The sequence below is a fragment of the Corapipo altera genome, unplaced genomic scaffold (assembly GCF_003945725.1).
Source record: "Corapipo altera isolate COAL_440 unplaced genomic scaffold, ASM394572v1 56, whole genome shotgun sequence".
NCBI lineage: Eukaryota > Metazoa > Chordata > Aves > Passeriformes > Pipridae > Corapipo > Corapipo altera.
The window spans coordinates 8,926,577-8,945,483 of record NW_020884896.1 but is presented as its reverse complement, the minus strand read 5'-3'; the positions used below and the strand labels follow the sequence as shown (position 1 = coordinate 8,945,483).

Below are 18,907 nucleotides of genomic sequence, written 5' to 3'. Positions count from 1 at the left end.
CATTTGGTCACAGATACTGCAGAAAAATGCTTTTATTTCCTCACACAAGAAATCACAGCAGGGTTTGTCTAAATTTTCTATATCAAGGGAGAATAAAAGAAGATACTCGAGGGGAAATTGCAGCTCAGACAACTCCTCTTCGTGCCTGATCACACATTCAGCTCCCACGTTCCTGTTTTTCCCAGAGCCAAGCAGGCAGCAGGCCCCTGGCTTATTTGGACAACTGCTCCCTTACACAACAAAAACTTGCAACTTACTGGCAGCTCCAAACAGACACTTTCCAAAAAGTGCTGGGCTCAGCTTCTCTTGCAGCAGGACACTAACAGCAGCCCAGCAGCTCTTTGTCCCTCGACCTTCTATTAAAACAGTTACCTAAACTCAGGGGTTGCCCCTCTTCATACCCCTTCCTAAAATCTGCACCCTGACACTGTACATATTGAAAAAAACACCACAGAGGCTGCAGCAAAGGGACATTAATTACATCTGGCAGACTTGGCAAAAGGTGCCCACCAAAATGTTAATGAAATAGTTACGCTCATCAGATTCAATACTGCCATCAAAAGGACCAAAAACCAACATACATACAAATGCAAACAAGATCTCTCTAACTTATTTTTACCTCTTAGGCTAAAGATTTAGTCTTTTCTGTGAGTCCTGGCTATTCATTATGTGAATATTTTAATAGGAAGGGGGAGACTCTGATCACATTTTACAACTGAGTGTTTAACATAAAATTATTATGATTTAAGCATTATGCGATACCTCCTTAGAATATTTGCTTTATAAAGAGCCTGGCTGCAAACCCAAGCTTGCACAGATTGACTTGAAAAATAATAAATTCCTTAGTCAACAGGTTCACATTATACTCAAAGCAACACACAGATCCAAGAGACACTCCAGGACAACACTTTAGCAAACAATTCTGTTATTCATGGATGACTATAATAGAGTGATTACTAACAGCTGTTTGCAATCTTATTACATATGGAAAAGCTTCAAGAAAAGTTACAGAAGCAGCACCCCAACTTACAGAGGAACTGAAGAGAGAAGGATCTGTAAAGCTACTTAACCCCTTCTCGGTCCCCATTATTCTCATTACTCAACACCCCCAACAGGCTCACCCTCACATAGGCCTTGCTTGCTCCCTACGGCTTCAAAATACTTAAGGCAACAGTATTATTTTCCAGTGTATTCATCGAGTTAAGCCCAAAGAATACAGGCATTAAAATATAAATTAAAGCTACTATGAGTGTGGCTCAATAGATGTAATAGAATTATATGTAGCCTACACAAGTATTGAACTTACACAACCAGTAGATGAGTGCCAATATGGCCAAGTACAGGTATGATTACCCCCAAGGACATAAAAAGAACACACAGTCTACCTTTTAAATAGATTTAACCCAATCATAGATGTTAATTAAAGCATTCTTGATGCAAAGGTTAGGTTAATATTCAAACCCAGAATGCAGAACACCAAGTAATACCCTAATTTATTTCTGTTTGACCAATGACTCCTTCGCTCTCTTCCCTGTCCCTAAGTTCTAATTAAGTACCCTGCAGCCAGCCACATCTTTTTGTAATACTGCAATGGAGCATAAGAATATAAAAGCACCCGGAGAAAAACCAACACAATAAAGGCTGCTTGTTCACAGACAAAACACTGTGCAAACAAAATGCTGGATAATCTCTTTCGTGATTCTTCTTAGGAGATGGTCCAGAGATATTCTATCTAGCTGTGACACAGATTTCTTTTTCTAAGTCTCCAAAAATAACACCCTTTCCTTTTTATTCCCCCTTAATGGCACTCACAGGGCTCTGCAGTATCTGAGTGACTCTCTTCCTTTGCTCCATCATGTTGAAGTCCTGTCTCAGGTCAGGAGACATGTTTCTCTCCCGGAGATACTCTGGGTCGTTCTCATTGATGCGATCGAAGTACCGCTCTTTGTGAGGCATCGTGGCCGGGGGAGGAGTAGTGACCACCACCTGACTGGCATCAGTACTCATCCTTCAGCAGTGCAGAGGGCAGGCTTCACCTGAAACATGAAAAAGAGGGAAGAATGGTTAACAATTCAAAGCAGGAAATTGCATATAACTTCCAAGTCTGGACACAACTAATGCTCTTTTTCGTGTCCGCAGAACACCATCTGAAATGAAAGGAGAACAAGTGAACAACAGTCATAATCAGAAAACTACGGAAAAATCCTAGAAAAGTGTTTAAAACCCATTAATAAGTTTTCTGATAGCGCATAACCATCTCTATTCAAGTTAAAATGAAACCCCAACAGAACACAATTAAGAATGAAATTTGAAACGACCATTTTATGACAAACTTTCCTGTATCATTTTAGACTGCACTTATCACCCCCCAAGGTTTTTATACAGCTCTCCTTCCTGAGCTGTTCAAGCAAACACACCCAGAAAACAAGGCCTCTGTTTAATATCTGCTAAGAGCTCATCTCCCAACTTGAAGGAAGACATTCCTCAATTACAGCATTTCCAAAGCATCTCATAACTGCAGCTTCAAGACAAGGCATCAGGCCACACAAAGACCACCAGGAAATTTCTGCAGAGCTCCAGCCAGTGTCTATACTTTCAGGAGACACTCGGAGACAACTGCAGAGAAGGTTACATCTTGGGTTACACAAGATTGAGGTTACATCCACACCAAATAGCTGAGTTTTAGTTTTTCTCCTTTTATGAGCAATTGTATGCAAAGATTCTCACTGAAGCTCATCACCTTAAGAAAAAAAACACCCCAAAAACTTTCATGTCTTGGAAGAAGGCTCAAAATCTCATTAAAAAATCTGATAAGCATTTTTAAACACAAACAGAACTGAATCAAAAGCAAACAATCAAAACACACCTGTATTTTCATACAAAGGATAAGGCTCAGAAGCACATTCAGGAACACCATTCCTCAAAAGGCTGCTGAAGAGGGATGCTTTCTCAGGTTTGAGGAATAAAGAGAAGCAAGATTTGAAGGAAGAGATAGTACATTATGAAAATGCACATTTTAACATGCAAATATCTACATTCAATAATGTATGTAATACAAAAATATCTGCATGCAAATATATTTGGTATGTAGATAATTCACATCTTCAGAGGAAAAAAGCCAAAGTGTTAAGCACCATGGTTTAACATTATAGTATCAGTGGTTTACAGTGTCCTTGCTCTGTGGCACAGTTCACCCATCCCTCATTCAGGTCACTGCAAACACTGTTTGGGGTATTCTGTGAACAGTGGAGCATCTGAACTGCTTCAACCATAACCTCACATATTTTCCAGATGAAACACTAGGAAGCGCTGTCAAAACCAGCTCCAGCAGCCCAAGCCCTCCTCCTGCCTGCAGCAAGTCCTGTCGGTCCCTGTGCTGCACCCTCTGCTGCACAGCCACACCACGAACGAGGCTGGCAGGAGGATGCAAATTGGTTTTCAGCCAGTTTCCCACACTGATTCCAAAACGGCTTTGCTGACACAATGCAAGGGAGAGTGCAAGGATGAAATCCTGGGGCACTGCAGCCCTGCAACCAAGCACGAAACTCCAGACACAAAACAAGACAGATACCACCTATGGAGCTGGGAAAGCATTAGCAGCTAAGAGCCAAGACAACCACGTCTACAATTTTCTTGTAAATTTGGGATCGAGATGAAATACAACAGTTTCTACAGGTTGTAATTGGTTTTGTTCTTTCTGCCCTCTTTTTTTGTTTTGTGTTGTTTTTGAGAGAGACACACACACGTGATCTGGGATGCAATGTTATCCAGCTGCACACACATAGCTCCCAAGAGGTACCTGGCATGCTGGATGAACATACCATGTTCTGGGATGTATAATTCACATCCTGGAGACAAGCTCCATGAACTCTGATGGCTTCATTCCAGAGGCTGTGGAAACACATCGGTGAGTTTTTCATTTGCTGCTTGGGTGCAACACGAGTTCACTCAGCATTTGCTGACTGACCACCGGGAAGCCTGGTATGTGTGATCAGTTTGGGGATGCTGGGGAGAAAACAAGGGGCTTGCTTCAAGGAAGAGAGGGTTTGGGAAAAATCTAGCAGAAGTATAAAAGGAGCTTAAGTTTTTCTAAAGAATTAACTATTGTCTTTCCCAAGTGGGAGCAGTGAAGCAGAAGGACAAACCTCCTGGGTTAGTGCCTGGGACTATGATCACTGCTCAGCTTAAGAAAGATACCTTATAAATGTAACCATGTATTAGGTCTCCACTCCTTTAACCTGAGTGTACCTCTCTCTTTCTCCCCCACTCAAAGTGATGAGGTTGAAGATGAGAAAGAAAAGAAGCATCAGGAGAAAACACAAGACCTTGAGCTCTCTCACCAAATGCCACAAGGTATTTGAGAGAAGAGCTTGAGACCAAACCCATCAGTCTACACTGTTCTCCATTCTCCTTGGGCTATGAACCTTCATCTGAGCCAGAACAGACACTTTCCAGCACCTGCAGGTAACTGAAAGCAGTCTAGAAATGCAGATAGCAAAAATCTTGCTTGAATTGGTGACTAGCTGTGACTCCTGATCTTTTCTTCCTTCCCAGGAGTTGTCTTATCTGATTGTTTTTTTCCCTAAAATGCTCCTGGAGTCCCGTTACCCCCAAGTAGCAGACTTGTTCAGCTGCTGATCCACTCAGTTGACTGGATCAACTACACGCCTGTCTGAACCTCAAAACAAGTTTATTGTTATTATTATAGGTTTACAGGACATAATTAGTTCAAGTCCGTTACTTTACAATTCACTCTTACAGTGACAGAAAAGCCCATTCATCTGTAAAAATGACACAAATGTGGCTAGCAAAACCTAAAATCCACAAAAGAGATTTTTCTAATTGCTTTGGACTTTATTTTTTCCTCTTTCCTTTCAGCCTGGTTTGTTACCTCTAGCCATTAAGATTATAACATTAAAGTCCTTGTACTACAACCCCCCCTCCATTACTGAACATAATATGGGTATTGGGTCCAGTTGTTCTTATTAGGTCTGGTTCAATGCCTGCTCTGTTGGGCCCAGGCTGACTCTCATATAACCCCTACTGTATCCAGGAATTTTTTTAAACAAATCGGCCATTCTTTTTTTATTTATTTGCATCATCCTCTGATTTCTTTTTAAGAAAGAGGACATTTGTTAAAAATGCGATTGGCTTTTGGGGATCAAAAAATCAGTACCTCCCCTTCTCAGCACAGAACTGGCAATGACATAAAAGTAAGTATTTGCAGAAAACCCAGATCCCAAAATCTATGAATGGTGATAGAGGATCCTCTCCCCCTCCCCATTTCTTTTTATTTTTTTTCAAGATATTTTGCCTAGAAATAAAATCAGCTTTGCTGCAAGGTTACTTTTAGCTTTCACCCCTTCCAATGATGTATTTATGAACTGCAGAAAGTGAGGTCCCACCTTCCTAAGCAGTACTAGCTAACGCTTCTTCTGCATGCTCAAAAGTGGTTCCAGAGACTGGGGTACAAGTAGAAATGACAGACCCTATAGCAACATGACACTTTATCTAGACAGGTCAGAAAGGACAAACACAGAGAAATCAAACAAACTAGGATCTGATTCTATCCTGATGAGAGACGCCACTCTCGCTCAGCCGAGACACAATTTACCCCACATTTTGGCCTAACATGCACATGCTGACATGCTAAAAAGAGATTGAAAGCATATGGAAGAGCAAGTTCCCCACCCATGGTTCAAGTGTTCCAAAGGGGACAAGAGAAACTAAGAACAGCAAGTCAGCAGGGATAAATTTTTGTTACACAGAATCTTCAGGTCTGCTGAAAATACTTTTAGGGACCTGTGAAAGGAAGAGGTTCACAAGCTCTTGCTACAAAGTAACTTGTTAATCTAACTCTGCTTCCCCCTTCTAATTCTGCCCTCCTGGTTCATGCTGAACTCAATTCTGATACAAAAGAAAACAGGTCGTGTCCTCCTGTGCTTTGATGCCTTATATAGCTCATGGGTTTGGCCTCCGTATCCTGCTCTGTATTTTATACTCGTAACTGGGCTAGAGAGAAAGTAGAACATTCCCCCTCCCACCCCATCAGGAAACTGTGTATCTCTCTACTTAGGAGTAAGTTCTATTTAACAAAAGCTTCCAATTTATTCCAGGAACTTGGAACTGTTGATTTTAGGTTGCAACATTACATCCTGAGCATCCCTATCTGACACTTTGTATAGTCTAAGTAACATGCTGTGCTGCTTTTGTTGCAAATAACTATTTTGAATGTCAAATCACAAAACAAAAAAAAAAGATAATAATGAGGTCAGAGAAACAAGAAGTACTAAAGAAAAAAAGTGTAAGAGACCAAATGCAAGGAAAATTTATCTTGCCAAAGAACTCCCCGGAAAGAACTGACTTGATATATTTATATCTTTCATAATGTACTGAATGTATATAAAAATAAATACCACCACAAGACAGAGTAACAGAAAAGGGACCAAATCATTACATCACCTAGCAACGGAACATTAACCTACCTTTTATGCTGATTTTTTATGGCTGGTTTCAGACATCTCCATTTTCTCTATGCAGTACAATCCATCTTATTGAGAGTTTCCAGCCCTGCAAACCTGCAGTGTGTGCACTGCATCATTAACCGGAGCGACTGATCTCAGGTCTGAGCACTCGAGTGAGACTACACTGCATGTGAGCAGCTCCTTTTTAAGGAGCACATTGTGCTATTCTGCTCTCGCTATTTCTCGTCTGCTTGTTTTTAAGGAACACTCTGCTCTTTCTTCCCCCCACCCTCCAGTATCTTGTCTGCCAGGAGACTTGTTGGAAGCAAACTGGGTGTCTCTTGATCTCAGTTCCAGCCTCCCTATGAAACAGGCAGGTTCCAGTCTGAATCAAAGACTTGGCTTTAGAGAACACCTCCAGCTGTGTAAGTAAGCTGGCAGAAACACACACACTTAAAGAATATGAGAGAATGCTTAACAGGGACAGGGAAATATGCAGGAGAATATAGACTGAGAAGAGCATCACCACTGCTATTTTCTTGCATTAGAGAGTCAACTATTCATCCTTCCTCACGTAAATCTTAGTAATGATATAGAATAGAATCTCTTTCAGGGCAAAAAATGTAATTAATTTTTTTAGTCTCCTGATCAGGACATCAAATACTATAAATATCTGACAAGGAGCTGACGGATTTTTTTTTTTTAATTCTTTTTCTTTTATTTATGTCACAATGGGTTTGGGTTTCATTTATATGTCTTACTTTACACACTGTTCAGACATTAGCATTTTCTAAATGCAATTTGTGGAACTGAAAATAAATAGATAAGTAGCATTTGTTCAAAATTACATTAACTGATGTTACTACTACACGGTGATTCTGTATGCTGGCACTCAAGCCAAACTACACCCTTGAATCGACACAATATAATATTTGCATTAAAAAAATAAAGTAGTCGCACCTTCTCCCAACTTTCCCAGCCATTCCATCTTTTCTCCCTTTATCACATCTTCATATTCATGCCAGCAAAAGCTCCCAAGATCAGATGGTGGAATGGGTAGGAAAAACTACTCTATGGCTGAGTTGCAGAGGTTTTTTGCTTTTGTTGTTGTTTGTTTTTCTTGTTTGTTTGGTTTGGTCTGGGGGGTTTTTTTAATTTTTTTTAAGTGGCTTTATTTTTCAGCTGTATCAGTTCCCCTGCCAGCTAATTGCATATCTACACAAATGTTTGTTCTGAAACAAAGATAATGATGATACAGAGGTGTCTAATACCACTTCTTCCAGTAGCAATGCAGCCATAAACAATTTGTCATACAACAGCCCAAACTAGTTACTAATCAAATATTCTAATTCAGCACTGCATATTTAAGTCCTTCTGCTTTTGAACAGAGCAAGTTAATAATTTTATTCATCTCTTCAGACACCACATTAGAGAGACTATATGGCAGCAAGATATATTTTTCCTAAGAAGTAGGAACTTGTGTGTATTTGAACACAGTTTTTGTGTTGCTGTGTTAAATCTAAAGCATTATTTTTGCTCAATTCTATAGTGCCATGTTAAAGTCAACATGAATATTCAAGCTGTGCAACTCATGCTTTACTCAGTGTAAACTGGAACTGAGCCAGATACTCTCTAATGACAAGAAGTGAGAACTAAGAAATTGCTGAAAACCATCCAGAATATGAGAGCTACACCTCTACCTTTAACTGAAGATGTGACATTTCTTCCCCATTACAGAAGCCTCCTTATAATGCACCCAGACTGTAGCAGGTGCAATCTGCACCTCCACATTTGCAGGCAGGCCAGCCTGCCAACATTTTGCAGCACAAGTGGTGGGGGAAAAAATCCTCCCAAGCCTAGAATGATGGTTTGATGTATTCAATATGCTCTACCACATGGCCTCAAATGCTATTTGCATGCGTTGAGTCTCATAAGTGAACTTGCCCGCTTAACCCTGTAGCCCCAAACTACTTCACTCATTCACATTTTAGTATTCCTTCACCGCTGCGTGAGCTTTTCATGATGGAGAGAACCCTTGATGAGTGAATTATGCAGTTACCCTTTTTCTAAGAGTCTGTGTGATAAAAGACAAAACTGCTCTCAAAAGCACAGCCTCTAGAATCTAGTTCCAGGGTCCATCCTGCCTACTATGGAACCTCTTGTGCCGAGGGAAGGCTGTTTCCATCGCTGTGTGACACTTGAGCAGTCAGCAGCATAAGGGCTTCCTTGCCGCGCTCCACAAAATGTTTTCTTCTTGTTAAGGTTGTGCAGACAGTAAGAACATTTTGAGATTATGCTGTTCTGTACAGAGAACATTAAAATCAGAACAAACCCCATCACACAAGCAAACCGTTTACTGAGAAGTAGCAGAGGAGGAATCCAGAGTTAGTTGGTGAAATGATTCACACAGGTGGCTCCTGCATTGCAGCAGGAAGGGGTGGCTGAACCATAAGAAAGCACTGAAATGTCAGAGTGGTAAAAGGGGATTCGTGTCACATGCTGATAATTCACTATAAATCCTCTGTACTGCTGGACACAGTTTGCCATTCCAGTTCTCTATAACTGTATGATAGAAGCAAGTAAGAACTAATAATCTGTAACTAAAACCTCACTTTAAGAGAAGAATGTTAGTCACCCAGAAAATCACATTGGTTTGTTTTATCCCTTTCCCTAAACTTGTTCCTCGAAATTTTTTCTCTTTGATAGTTTTATTTCCTCCTTTTGTTTATTTTTTATTTTTAATAACTACCTGGTTCACTGAAATATACCAGAAACAGTTTAGAACCTGATTTATATTTTGCTCATCTGTAAATTTTATTTACTCATGTAAGTGTATGTCTTTATTTTGAAACAACATTAAGCTGCACTTTGGAGTGCTGATATTTATTTGTCACCTCTGCTTGGGAACACAGGGTGACTGGTCCTATGAAACAGTGTGGACAGAGACTATTTCTAAGGCAATTAAAAAAACCCCACATCTCCTTCAATTGAATAAAACCACCAGAACATCTAATACATTAAATTATTAAACTGTGAAATATTTTCTGTACTCACTAGACTTGAAAAGTATGTCAGTCCTACCTCACACCTACTTTTCCTCTGTTTTTCTCTCATCTTAGATATTATACTGAAGTTCATGAAAAAGCACAGCAAAAAATTAGTTCTATGATGAGAATGTAAATTTCTCCTGGCTTAAGCTATTTTCATAGAGGGGCATTAAATTAAAATTTCATGCAGAGGATATGAGATCACTCAAAATATCTGAACATTGAGCTTAAATAATCTGCTTCTATCCAAAGGCAAGACTGCTGTTTGGGAAGCGTGTCCTCACCGTAGCAGAAAGCTAAGGACATGTACTGGAGCTGCCAGGGAAAAGAAAACCTCTCCCTATAACATATGCAAAAAGCTGCTCTCACGCAAAGCACAGATGCACTAAATGACAACAATGAAAATGAAGTTACTTCCCCTCCTCTAACATTTTTCATCTCACTATGACTTTGCTCCAGGATAATAATTCATCTGCCATTCACAGAAAACCCCCTCCCCCCTCCACTGCTCCAGAGGATTTGGTAAGGACCAGAGCAGCATGAACTGCTGCAGATTTTCAAGTTGCAAGTGTTCAGAAGCTGTTCTGAATGCAGAAGACCTGTGGCAGAGGAGCCAGCCAGCACAGCGATGGCAGCAGTGCCATTGTTCTGGTCCTCCCTCAGCCAGTTCACAGGCAGCAGGAATGCTCCACCTGCAAGAACTCAACCAAGTCTCCCCTGAAAGTGGTTTCTTTCGGCGAATCCAACTGAAGATACAAGCAGTGGCCCTCTCCCAATGCCACCTCGAAGCTTAGGTACTATATGGAATAAACTATGCATCCAAATATAAACACCATGGGAAGGCCCAGGCCCTCCCAAGCTGCTCTCATCAGCACAGCCCATGTCAGAGCTGACCCATGGGGCAGAACTGGTGGGCTCTCCCAAACTGGCAGTGTATTTTGGCTCTCGCTGACCCTGCCTTGTTATCCTTCTTTTACAGAGAACACCATCTACCCGCTCACGTCAAACCCATTTGCTAATAACAAATATTATTAGCAAATATTGACATACTTCAAAGAATCCATCCGTCATCTCAGCGCTTATTGGGATTAATGTCCTGTATATACCCATTCCTGACATCAACTAGTGCAGAGCTAGTATCAGTAAGGGACACAGGCAAATTATACCTTACAAAGCAGATTATTTATTTGTGTTTGACCTTTCCTGAAGTCATGGAACCCCTCAAAATAAAGTCAGGGAGCTTTAACTCCTAATGTGTATTTCAATTTTAATAAAAAAACAGAAATGAAGACATGAGACACCTATATCAGTTTTCATGAGGAATGATTGCTTTTTCCTTTAGGTTTTAAGAATTCTGATGAAATGCAAATGCTCCAGCACCAAAGAAGCTTCAACTTTTGTTTCTCACGACCCTGTGCCTATTCATGCTCCAAGAGGACCCAGCAAATTACAAATGAGAGGGGAATAAGAAGGTAGGACAGTATTTTTGATTTCATCTAGATTCAGAGACACCTGGAACCTCAATAATGAAAAAGTATGGCAGTATTTTCCAAAATATTGCAACTTTAAGACAATAAAAAGCACTTTTTTATTTTTAAGGACTGATCTCCGCTTATCTACATAATCACTTGTGCTTAAGTCACCTAAAAATATTTCACGAGTCAGTAGACAACACAGAGCTAAATTAAAAGATTATGTTCTGATGGCACTTATCCGTATTAAGCCGTGAAAGTACGCAAACACATAACGCGCACACAGACAACGGCTGAAAAATCCCCCTGAACCTTTGGAAAAGATGAAACATGGGTTCCTCCATAGTATCAACTAAGAACTTCTCTGTAGAAAAAAACACATAACTGGAAAAGCCGATTGCAGTCAAAACCTTTCATATTTTGCAACACTTCATTTCTCTTACAAAGCCTCCAGCTTCCTCTGGTGACTCTTTTCTTGGGGTGTCCCTGAACTGCACAGATGCAGGGGAGACAATTACACTCTTTATGCAGATCTACACAGTCATGGGGTAGAAGAAGCAATTTCTTATGTAAATATTTTTTTTAAATCCCACTGACTCATACCAGCCTGGAAAGCACTACCTGGAGTAACAAGGGTTGCTCTTGGCAATCTTCAAGAGCCCTCCTCGGTCACTGGTACAACGTGTGACCTTAGAGAGCTGGGAAAACTTATCGATGCCAAGGCACATGAAAAGCCTTCGTGATTTATGGCAGTTTGATTATCCTGAGAAATGTCATGGCCAAAGCAGCTGCCTCCTGCGTTTTGCTGGAGGGTCAGAGGCTGCGATGGTGGGCAAACCAGATGATCGACACGGGGCAACTGCTGGATTGTACAAATATTTACACGAACAACCGATCTCGTGTATGGCAGCACGCAGCCAAACCTTTTTATAGCCCAAACCCCTGGAGTTCCTCTCTCTTCACATCAAATCCTGACCTTTACCATCAGCAACGGTTCTGTCTTAAACCCCATTTAAGACCACCACCGTGCACTGACCATACAGAATTGCAGCTCAACACCCTCTGTAACTCGTAAGTGAGGAATGGGAAGCCTGGCCAACAGCTAATCTCAGTAGGATATTTGTAACTGGAGGCTTGGGGAAAAGATGAAATTGTGCCAGGTCTTCGATCATAAAGTCTTCAGGACAAATTGTATCTTTATTTACATTATGCACCACACCCTGCACGATTCCCCCCAGTTCATCTTGGGACCTCTGAATCATGCTGACATAAATTTTAAATAAAGAGCAATAACACAAGTCACGTTAATACACCAATATCAGCTTGACCATGTCAAAATAAATTGGCTAGCGTCTCAGAAAGGGAATTTTAACATTTTACTGACTTATATGTCATTCTCACATTAAACAGAAAACAACAGCATTTAAAAAAAGCTGATTTATGATAGTTACAGTCAAAAACTCTGAATATTTAGATAAAACAACAATTGCATATGTTGATTTCAAATATGAACAAGAGGCTTAGTGGAAATGTAGCTGTCTTAAGGTTTTTAACTGGAATTTAAAAATAGTAATTTTAGGGATTGATACCAGCCAAGTCCAGGCCTGACTGTGCAGGAGGCACATTGCTACTGATTTGCCATGAGAAGCATGGAAAAAACCCTAGGCAACTCGAGAAAAAAGCTACACCTTTACTTTAGTAACTGCTCCAAAAAGCAAGCTCAAATTGAGGTGTAGAGGGAAAGTTCTGCTGATAGGATTTTAACAGCTTCTATCAGCCATGGGATGGCATAAGGGACAAAAAACTGTAAATCACCATACCCAAATTATTCTGAGAAGTGTCTTCTGTCACTCTATTCAAGACTTGTTTTTTTACCGCATTATCAAACTTAATTTTGCCTCAATACATGGAAAAATTTTTCCCCTCCTTGGTCCATTTACAAACATGAATGTTCACGAATGTTAAAACATAACACAAAAAAAGTTAACAAATACACAGAATTTGATTTAGGTTATGGGGGCATCCCTAATACCTACAAAATTATTATCTTCAGAGGACTTAAGTTAAACACACCTTATGCTACAGTTTTTCATGTTTTCCCAGCTGACTCAAGGCAATCCTGCCCCTAGTGTTTCAGCTCCCCACCTCTCAAAACACTATTCCCCCTCTAGCTGTGCTAGCACACCTCTCCAGGAAGCTTGAGTCTACACTGGTTACACAAAGGGATCAGGGTTAAAAATAATCTGGGCAAGAAGGGCAGGGGAAAGTGTGGAGCAGAGAAGGGCCACAAAGGCCTGGCTGCCCTCACCATAAGTTCAAAAGGCAGCTACTTTATCAGCTGTGTTCAAAGCATGTTGCTTTAATTATCCTTCCCAGGGAAATCCCTAGGATTTATGGTGGTGCAGAAACACTTTTTCTGTGTATAGTCATATGGCTAATATTGTCTTCAGCTTGCTGGAAAATAATTAAAAAAAAACCCCAACCAATTACCTAACTAGTAAATACAAAAAATTTCATTTGCTTTCAATGTTTAACCTACGTAATTACGTACATCAATCTCAACTGACTCGGCCTGAATTTGACCTGCTTCTTGTCTCTGCCACCTTTTGCTCATGGTACTCGAAAAGTAAATTGAATTTAGAGAGCCAAAGGTTTTCTACATCTTCAGGAATGGAAAGTTACTTCATTGAATCTCAAGCAAGCCTGTCTGAAGGCAGAGGGTTATTTTGGACTTAACCACAGAAGGAGACATGCCCAGAGCAGTAGCCAGCACATCCCCGAACGAGAGCGGAAGATTTACTAACAAAAGCTTTGGTAAGACGCACACTGCGGGGGTGAGTCAGCATCAGGCACAGTAGTAAGAGTAGTATTTTAAAAGTCAAAAGCAGAATATAGAAATATTTCATAATTAGGTTACTATTATTTTCCAGTGCAAGCAAGCAATTATCTACTGTTATCCCATAATTCATCTTCTCCGTCGTTACTCATAAGCACTGGAAACTTGCATAAAATAAAAGACACTCCACAGCAAACAACTCTGGTATCACCAGACCATGGATGAATCCTGGCATGCTATGCAAAATCCTGGGGACTTGCAAACATCTGTGTTGGTTGTTTCTAGAATGCAAAACCAGCTGACGCTGAACACTTGTCCTAGAGATTCACCCTCTCTTTTGTCCTAAGCAGTCCATGAAGCATATTTTTGTGTCTAAAAAGGAGAACAGAACTTCCTGGCAGCCAAGGCAGCACAAACACCATCCACCAGAGACTGCTTCAGAAGACACTTTATACTACTGCATTGGCACACAAATGAAGAAAAGCTTGTTCATGGTTTCTCCTCAAACCATGGACTTGAATGAGCTGCAGCACCAGTGGCTCAGAATCCCAGTTGCAAAGACCTCAGTTATAATTTTGAAGGCACATACAGCCTTTGATCAGTCACACATGCAGCAGGAAGGACTCTTCCTCAAGTCCTTTCCCAGTAATTCTTCCAGTTTTGTCTTCTACTGTTTTTTGTTTGTAATTCCAAGAATATTCTGAAGCCAACAGATATATTAGATGGATCCATCTCCTAGACAAAACTAAAAACATAAGAGTTGTTTTATTTGAATTTCCAAAGCTCATTTGTAAACTGGGCCTGAAAATGCTATTTGTTTGTTTGCATTCCAACTTGTTTATATTTATATTGAATGCAAGTATCAGACATGTTACCCATGGGATGGAGTTCAGAGCCTGAGTGCAGAGAGATGCAGGGGCAAATTTTTCTCTCAACTGTAACATTATGATTTAAAAGCAACAAATTTAAAAATCAATTAACAACTGTAAAAATTACATTGTTTTCTGAGCTATAGTGATGTTTATTTTTGAATATTTGAATAACTCAAGGAAACCATCCTGGGTAAGTGGAATTTCAGTTCATATCATAATTACTGATGATACAAAAAACGAGGCTAGACAGATCATATCTGTTTGAGGAGTGAAGGTAAGTAACATCTCTTCTAGGTCTTTCAGTTATTTTTTTTCACTTACGTATTGGGCATTTTGCGGATTTTTTTCTTAAACATCTGTAAAAACCTAACATTGTTCAAAGCATTAAAGATCTCCACATTAAGGCAAAAACATGCCAAAAAATACCACAAAACTTGATTAATAAAGTGCTGAATAATAGGTGATTAGATGCTTGCCAAAGGCTCACTCATGACAGCTCTCACAGACGTGCTGGAATGCTGTGGAGGACGACACCGACCCAGGGCAGCCGGAGCTCTGGATTAACCACAGTGGGGATGCGGAGGAACCACATCTTTTTTTGGAACTCACTTCTTAATCCAAAGAGGAAAAAAGGAATCTGCAGGACTAATCTGGTCTCAGGAGTCTGATCTCAAAGGTTTCTGGAAGTATTGGAGGGGTGCTGCTTTTAGAGTTGGGTAGAATTTAGATTTCTTTTTTCCCCTTCAAGATGCATTGCTCTAACTTGCTAATTTATTGCATTATTTTGGGCAGGGAGATAGCTGGATTTCAAATTTTTTCAATCTCAGTTATTGAGTGATGCTTCCAGTGTGTATCGAAACAAGCATGTCAGATGCCATTTGTGGGTTGCTAAGGGTTTTTCATTTTGTTCTTTTTAATTGCCTGGCAAATTGCTAAGGAATTTTGACTTCAGCCTGCCTCATCAGAATTGTGTTCTCTCTCTGTGATAAATTTTCAAAACTGATCAGAGTTTGTGCTGCAAAGCAGTCAGGATGAAGCGATGAAAAGCATACAAAGTTTTGTGCTATATGAACAGACTTGAGACTTCTGGCTTCAAATTCAGAAAACTGGAATTCATAATTAAAAACACTCCTACCTGGCACACAACCCCCATCCCTCACAGAGTGCAATTATACAATTATGCTATATGAAACTTGAAGAAAGGTTTTCATTACATCTATCCTGTGCTCATTTTCATGTCATATTCAATGTGTTGTTTGCAATTGTGTGATATTGGGCTGGAAGACTTGTGGTTTCTACAAGACTAACATGGACGGTTTACTTCTTTGAAGTTATTTTTATCTGTCACATTCCTGACGCACTGGATACAAGGCTTTTAATAATTACACATCTGATATCTAAGTAACAAAACATGAGATATAAGTAAACAAACAAATCCATTCCTTCCTGGCCCCTCCTGGCATGGTGCGGCAGGTCATGGGCATGCCTAGCTGTGCGCAAGTAAGTCAGCAGTATGCTGAGCTAACAGGACATTCCACCTTTTCATTCTGTATTAGAAACTATTGCCCACAACAGTAGGTGCTCCAAGTTGGCTGTTTCATCCTTGTGTGGGATATCCACAAAAAGTAATTACTAAGTGCTGCTTTGTATAACTGAGACAGCACTTTCACAAGATCAGAAACACAATTATTGCCAAGGTTACTTGCCTATATTAGATGGGAATATCTTACGCACCTAAGAGATTGTTGCACTTATTTCAGCAAAGCACGTTTTATTCTTTAAAACTGAGAATTCAAATTGTCTCGAATCTGCAAGCTTGATTACAAGTTCAATTGATTATGTACACTGAGCCTGGACTTGTTCTTTAGTCACTGCCCTATGATCAGATGGAGTGAGCAACTTGTACCTCTGTTGAACCTCAGCATCGAAATCCTACATCTTTGTCTTCTAACCAGACATCAACTTTTGTAATACACAAATGAATTACATTTTTACCTTTGTACCAAGTTTGGCTCAAAGTAACCAACAGGTTCAAAAGATAAGTGGCAGGAATGAATATATGCGTAGTGTGATCAGGTAAGATCTCATGTTCATAGAGCAGCAGGTGAACAACAAACAGGTACCTGGACCTCTCTCTGACCTGCAGCAGAAGCCCAGACATGAGATCAGCCATTTGAAATAACCTCTCATGATAATTAAGCTGAACTTGTGAACAAGTACAATTTTGCAAACTCAGATAATGCTATAAAAGAGTCAATACTTCTCTTTCTTCTTAATAAGTAGCATTTGTGCCCATGGTGGGAGTACTTCCTGAAACATGAACAAAGCAATAGGTATGCCTGGAAATTTAAATTTAAAACCAGCATGAACTCTCAAAGCATACTAAAGGCTTAAAAGTAGTGTGTTAAAACTAGTGTCTACAAATAGCACAGGTTCATATTTCTAAGACCTGAGTTAGTTCTACCTGAGCAATAAAAGCACTCAACAGAATTGAGAATTGTACTAGTAGAGGCAGAATGGGTTGATTTTTTTTTTGGTGCCCTGTTCTTCCACTGCCAATTGTACCATTATCACTAACAGAAAGATAAATCAATTCAAATAACGATATTCAAGTGATCCTATGTAAAAAAAACTAAAATAAAAAACACATTTTCATTGTTATTCTTGCAGCTCATCTGGCCTCCTCAGTACAACCACGACAAAAGCTTAGACAAGGGTGGAGTGGGAGAAAGGAGGGGGAAAAGAAGACTAAACCAAAAATCTGAACAAATTGTTTCATAGGCTCAAAGTATCAGTTAAGAAATATAGCTGCTCTGAAACACTTAAAGAGAACACAAAAGGGCCTCTACAATAGTATAACCTTTGGTTCTGTCTTCTAGCATCACAGTTTACATGGTTTCCATGGAAACCCTCCGCAAACATATGAATGTGCTTGTTGCATTAGATGTCGAACAGAAAATCCTTTGTGGCAACTCTGGAGGGCCATGGCCAGTGCCAACCTCCCAGAGGAATAATGCCCTTCACTATGCCTTGCCCAGCAGGCTCATGACACACTCACTCACATGGCACAGCTGCTGCCATCGCTTGTTTTCCCTCAACTGACGTGAAAAAAAAAAATTAAAAAAAAGGTGCACATCATAACTATTAAATATTTCTTCCCTCATGGATAGCCCATTTTATTTCTTCCCTCGTGGATAGTCCATTCTGCCCCCATCAGACTGATGGCAAAGTCTCTGGTTCTGGACTGTCAGATGCAACCCAGGAACTGCACAGTGAGGACTGACTGGGAGGCTTCCAGCAGGCTTCCAGTCAGGACATTGGGGAATATATTTGCATATTGAGTAGATAACTACCCAGGAAGGGGATGCTGCAATTCTTATTACGTGTTAGAGAAAAACACATTTAAAAAATGTACATACATTTACATACTCAGCATACGACAGGCACACCAGTCCAGAAGATAAAGGTAGTTTCATCACCTTGTTAATTCTCTAAGACCAACTGACTCTCAAATAACTCACTGGATGGGCTCCTCCTTCAGCACGGGAGGCAGGAACATTCTACCCAAGACAGATTGATGAGTCATCAGGAAGGCTGGTTTCTTTATTTGTTGTTAAGGGTATGTGTGCAAGTGAAAGCTGAGGGACTAAGAAAATGGTTTCTGCTTTACAAAACAGGAGCTACTGGCAAACATCTGAATGTTGTGTCCCTTCTGAATTTCCTCAAAATGCGTGTCCACTCTGCAGCTCTATATATTTTACCAGCATTGAAATATGAGTGCTTCTAATTAAAACGCACCTTTAAGACTAATGGCCCATAGCTGGAACATACCTTGTTCATTGATTAAAACATTCCCCTACACCCTTATTCCTCTGAAAAAACAAATTCTTAGTACATTATGTTAGATATTAGAAAAAGGTTCTTCACTCAGATGGTGGTTGGGCACTGGAACAGCTTCCCCAGGGAAGTGGTCACAGGACCAAACCTGACTGAGTTCAAGAAGTGCTTGGATAACACGACATGGTGAGATTCCTAGGGTGTCCTTCACAGGGCTAAGAGTCGGACTCAGTGATCCTTGGGGGTTGCCTCCAACTCAGAATATTCTGTGATTCTGTGACTCTGATTTCTGAGATATCAGTGGCATAATTTATCTAACTACTTGCAGATGCATACAGTGTCAGGAAGGATGACATCTCCAGAGGCTACATTCAAGACT

At 40.2% G+C, this 18,907-nt stretch overlaps 1 protein-coding gene across 5 annotated transcripts in view; it reads right to left on the bottom strand.

Annotated features, from left to right (window-relative positions):
• ADD3 (adducin 3) overlaps window positions 1–18,907 on the bottom strand; it is a 64,005-nt gene that overhangs the window by 24,834 nt on the left and 20,264 nt on the right. For 4 of the 5 annotated variants that reach the window (XM_027647970.1, XM_027647967.1, XM_027647971.1 and 1 more), the window contains exon 2: window positions 1,813–2,036. In XM_027647970.1, the coding sequence (XP_027503771.1) occupies window positions 1,813–2,007 (195 nt within the window). In that variant the 5' untranslated portion in view covers window positions 2,008–2,036. Of the gene's footprint in view, window positions 1–1,812; window positions 2,037–6,485; window positions 6,803–18,907 lie in introns of those variants that run through there. The other variant, XM_027647968.1, reaches the window with a different exon arrangement.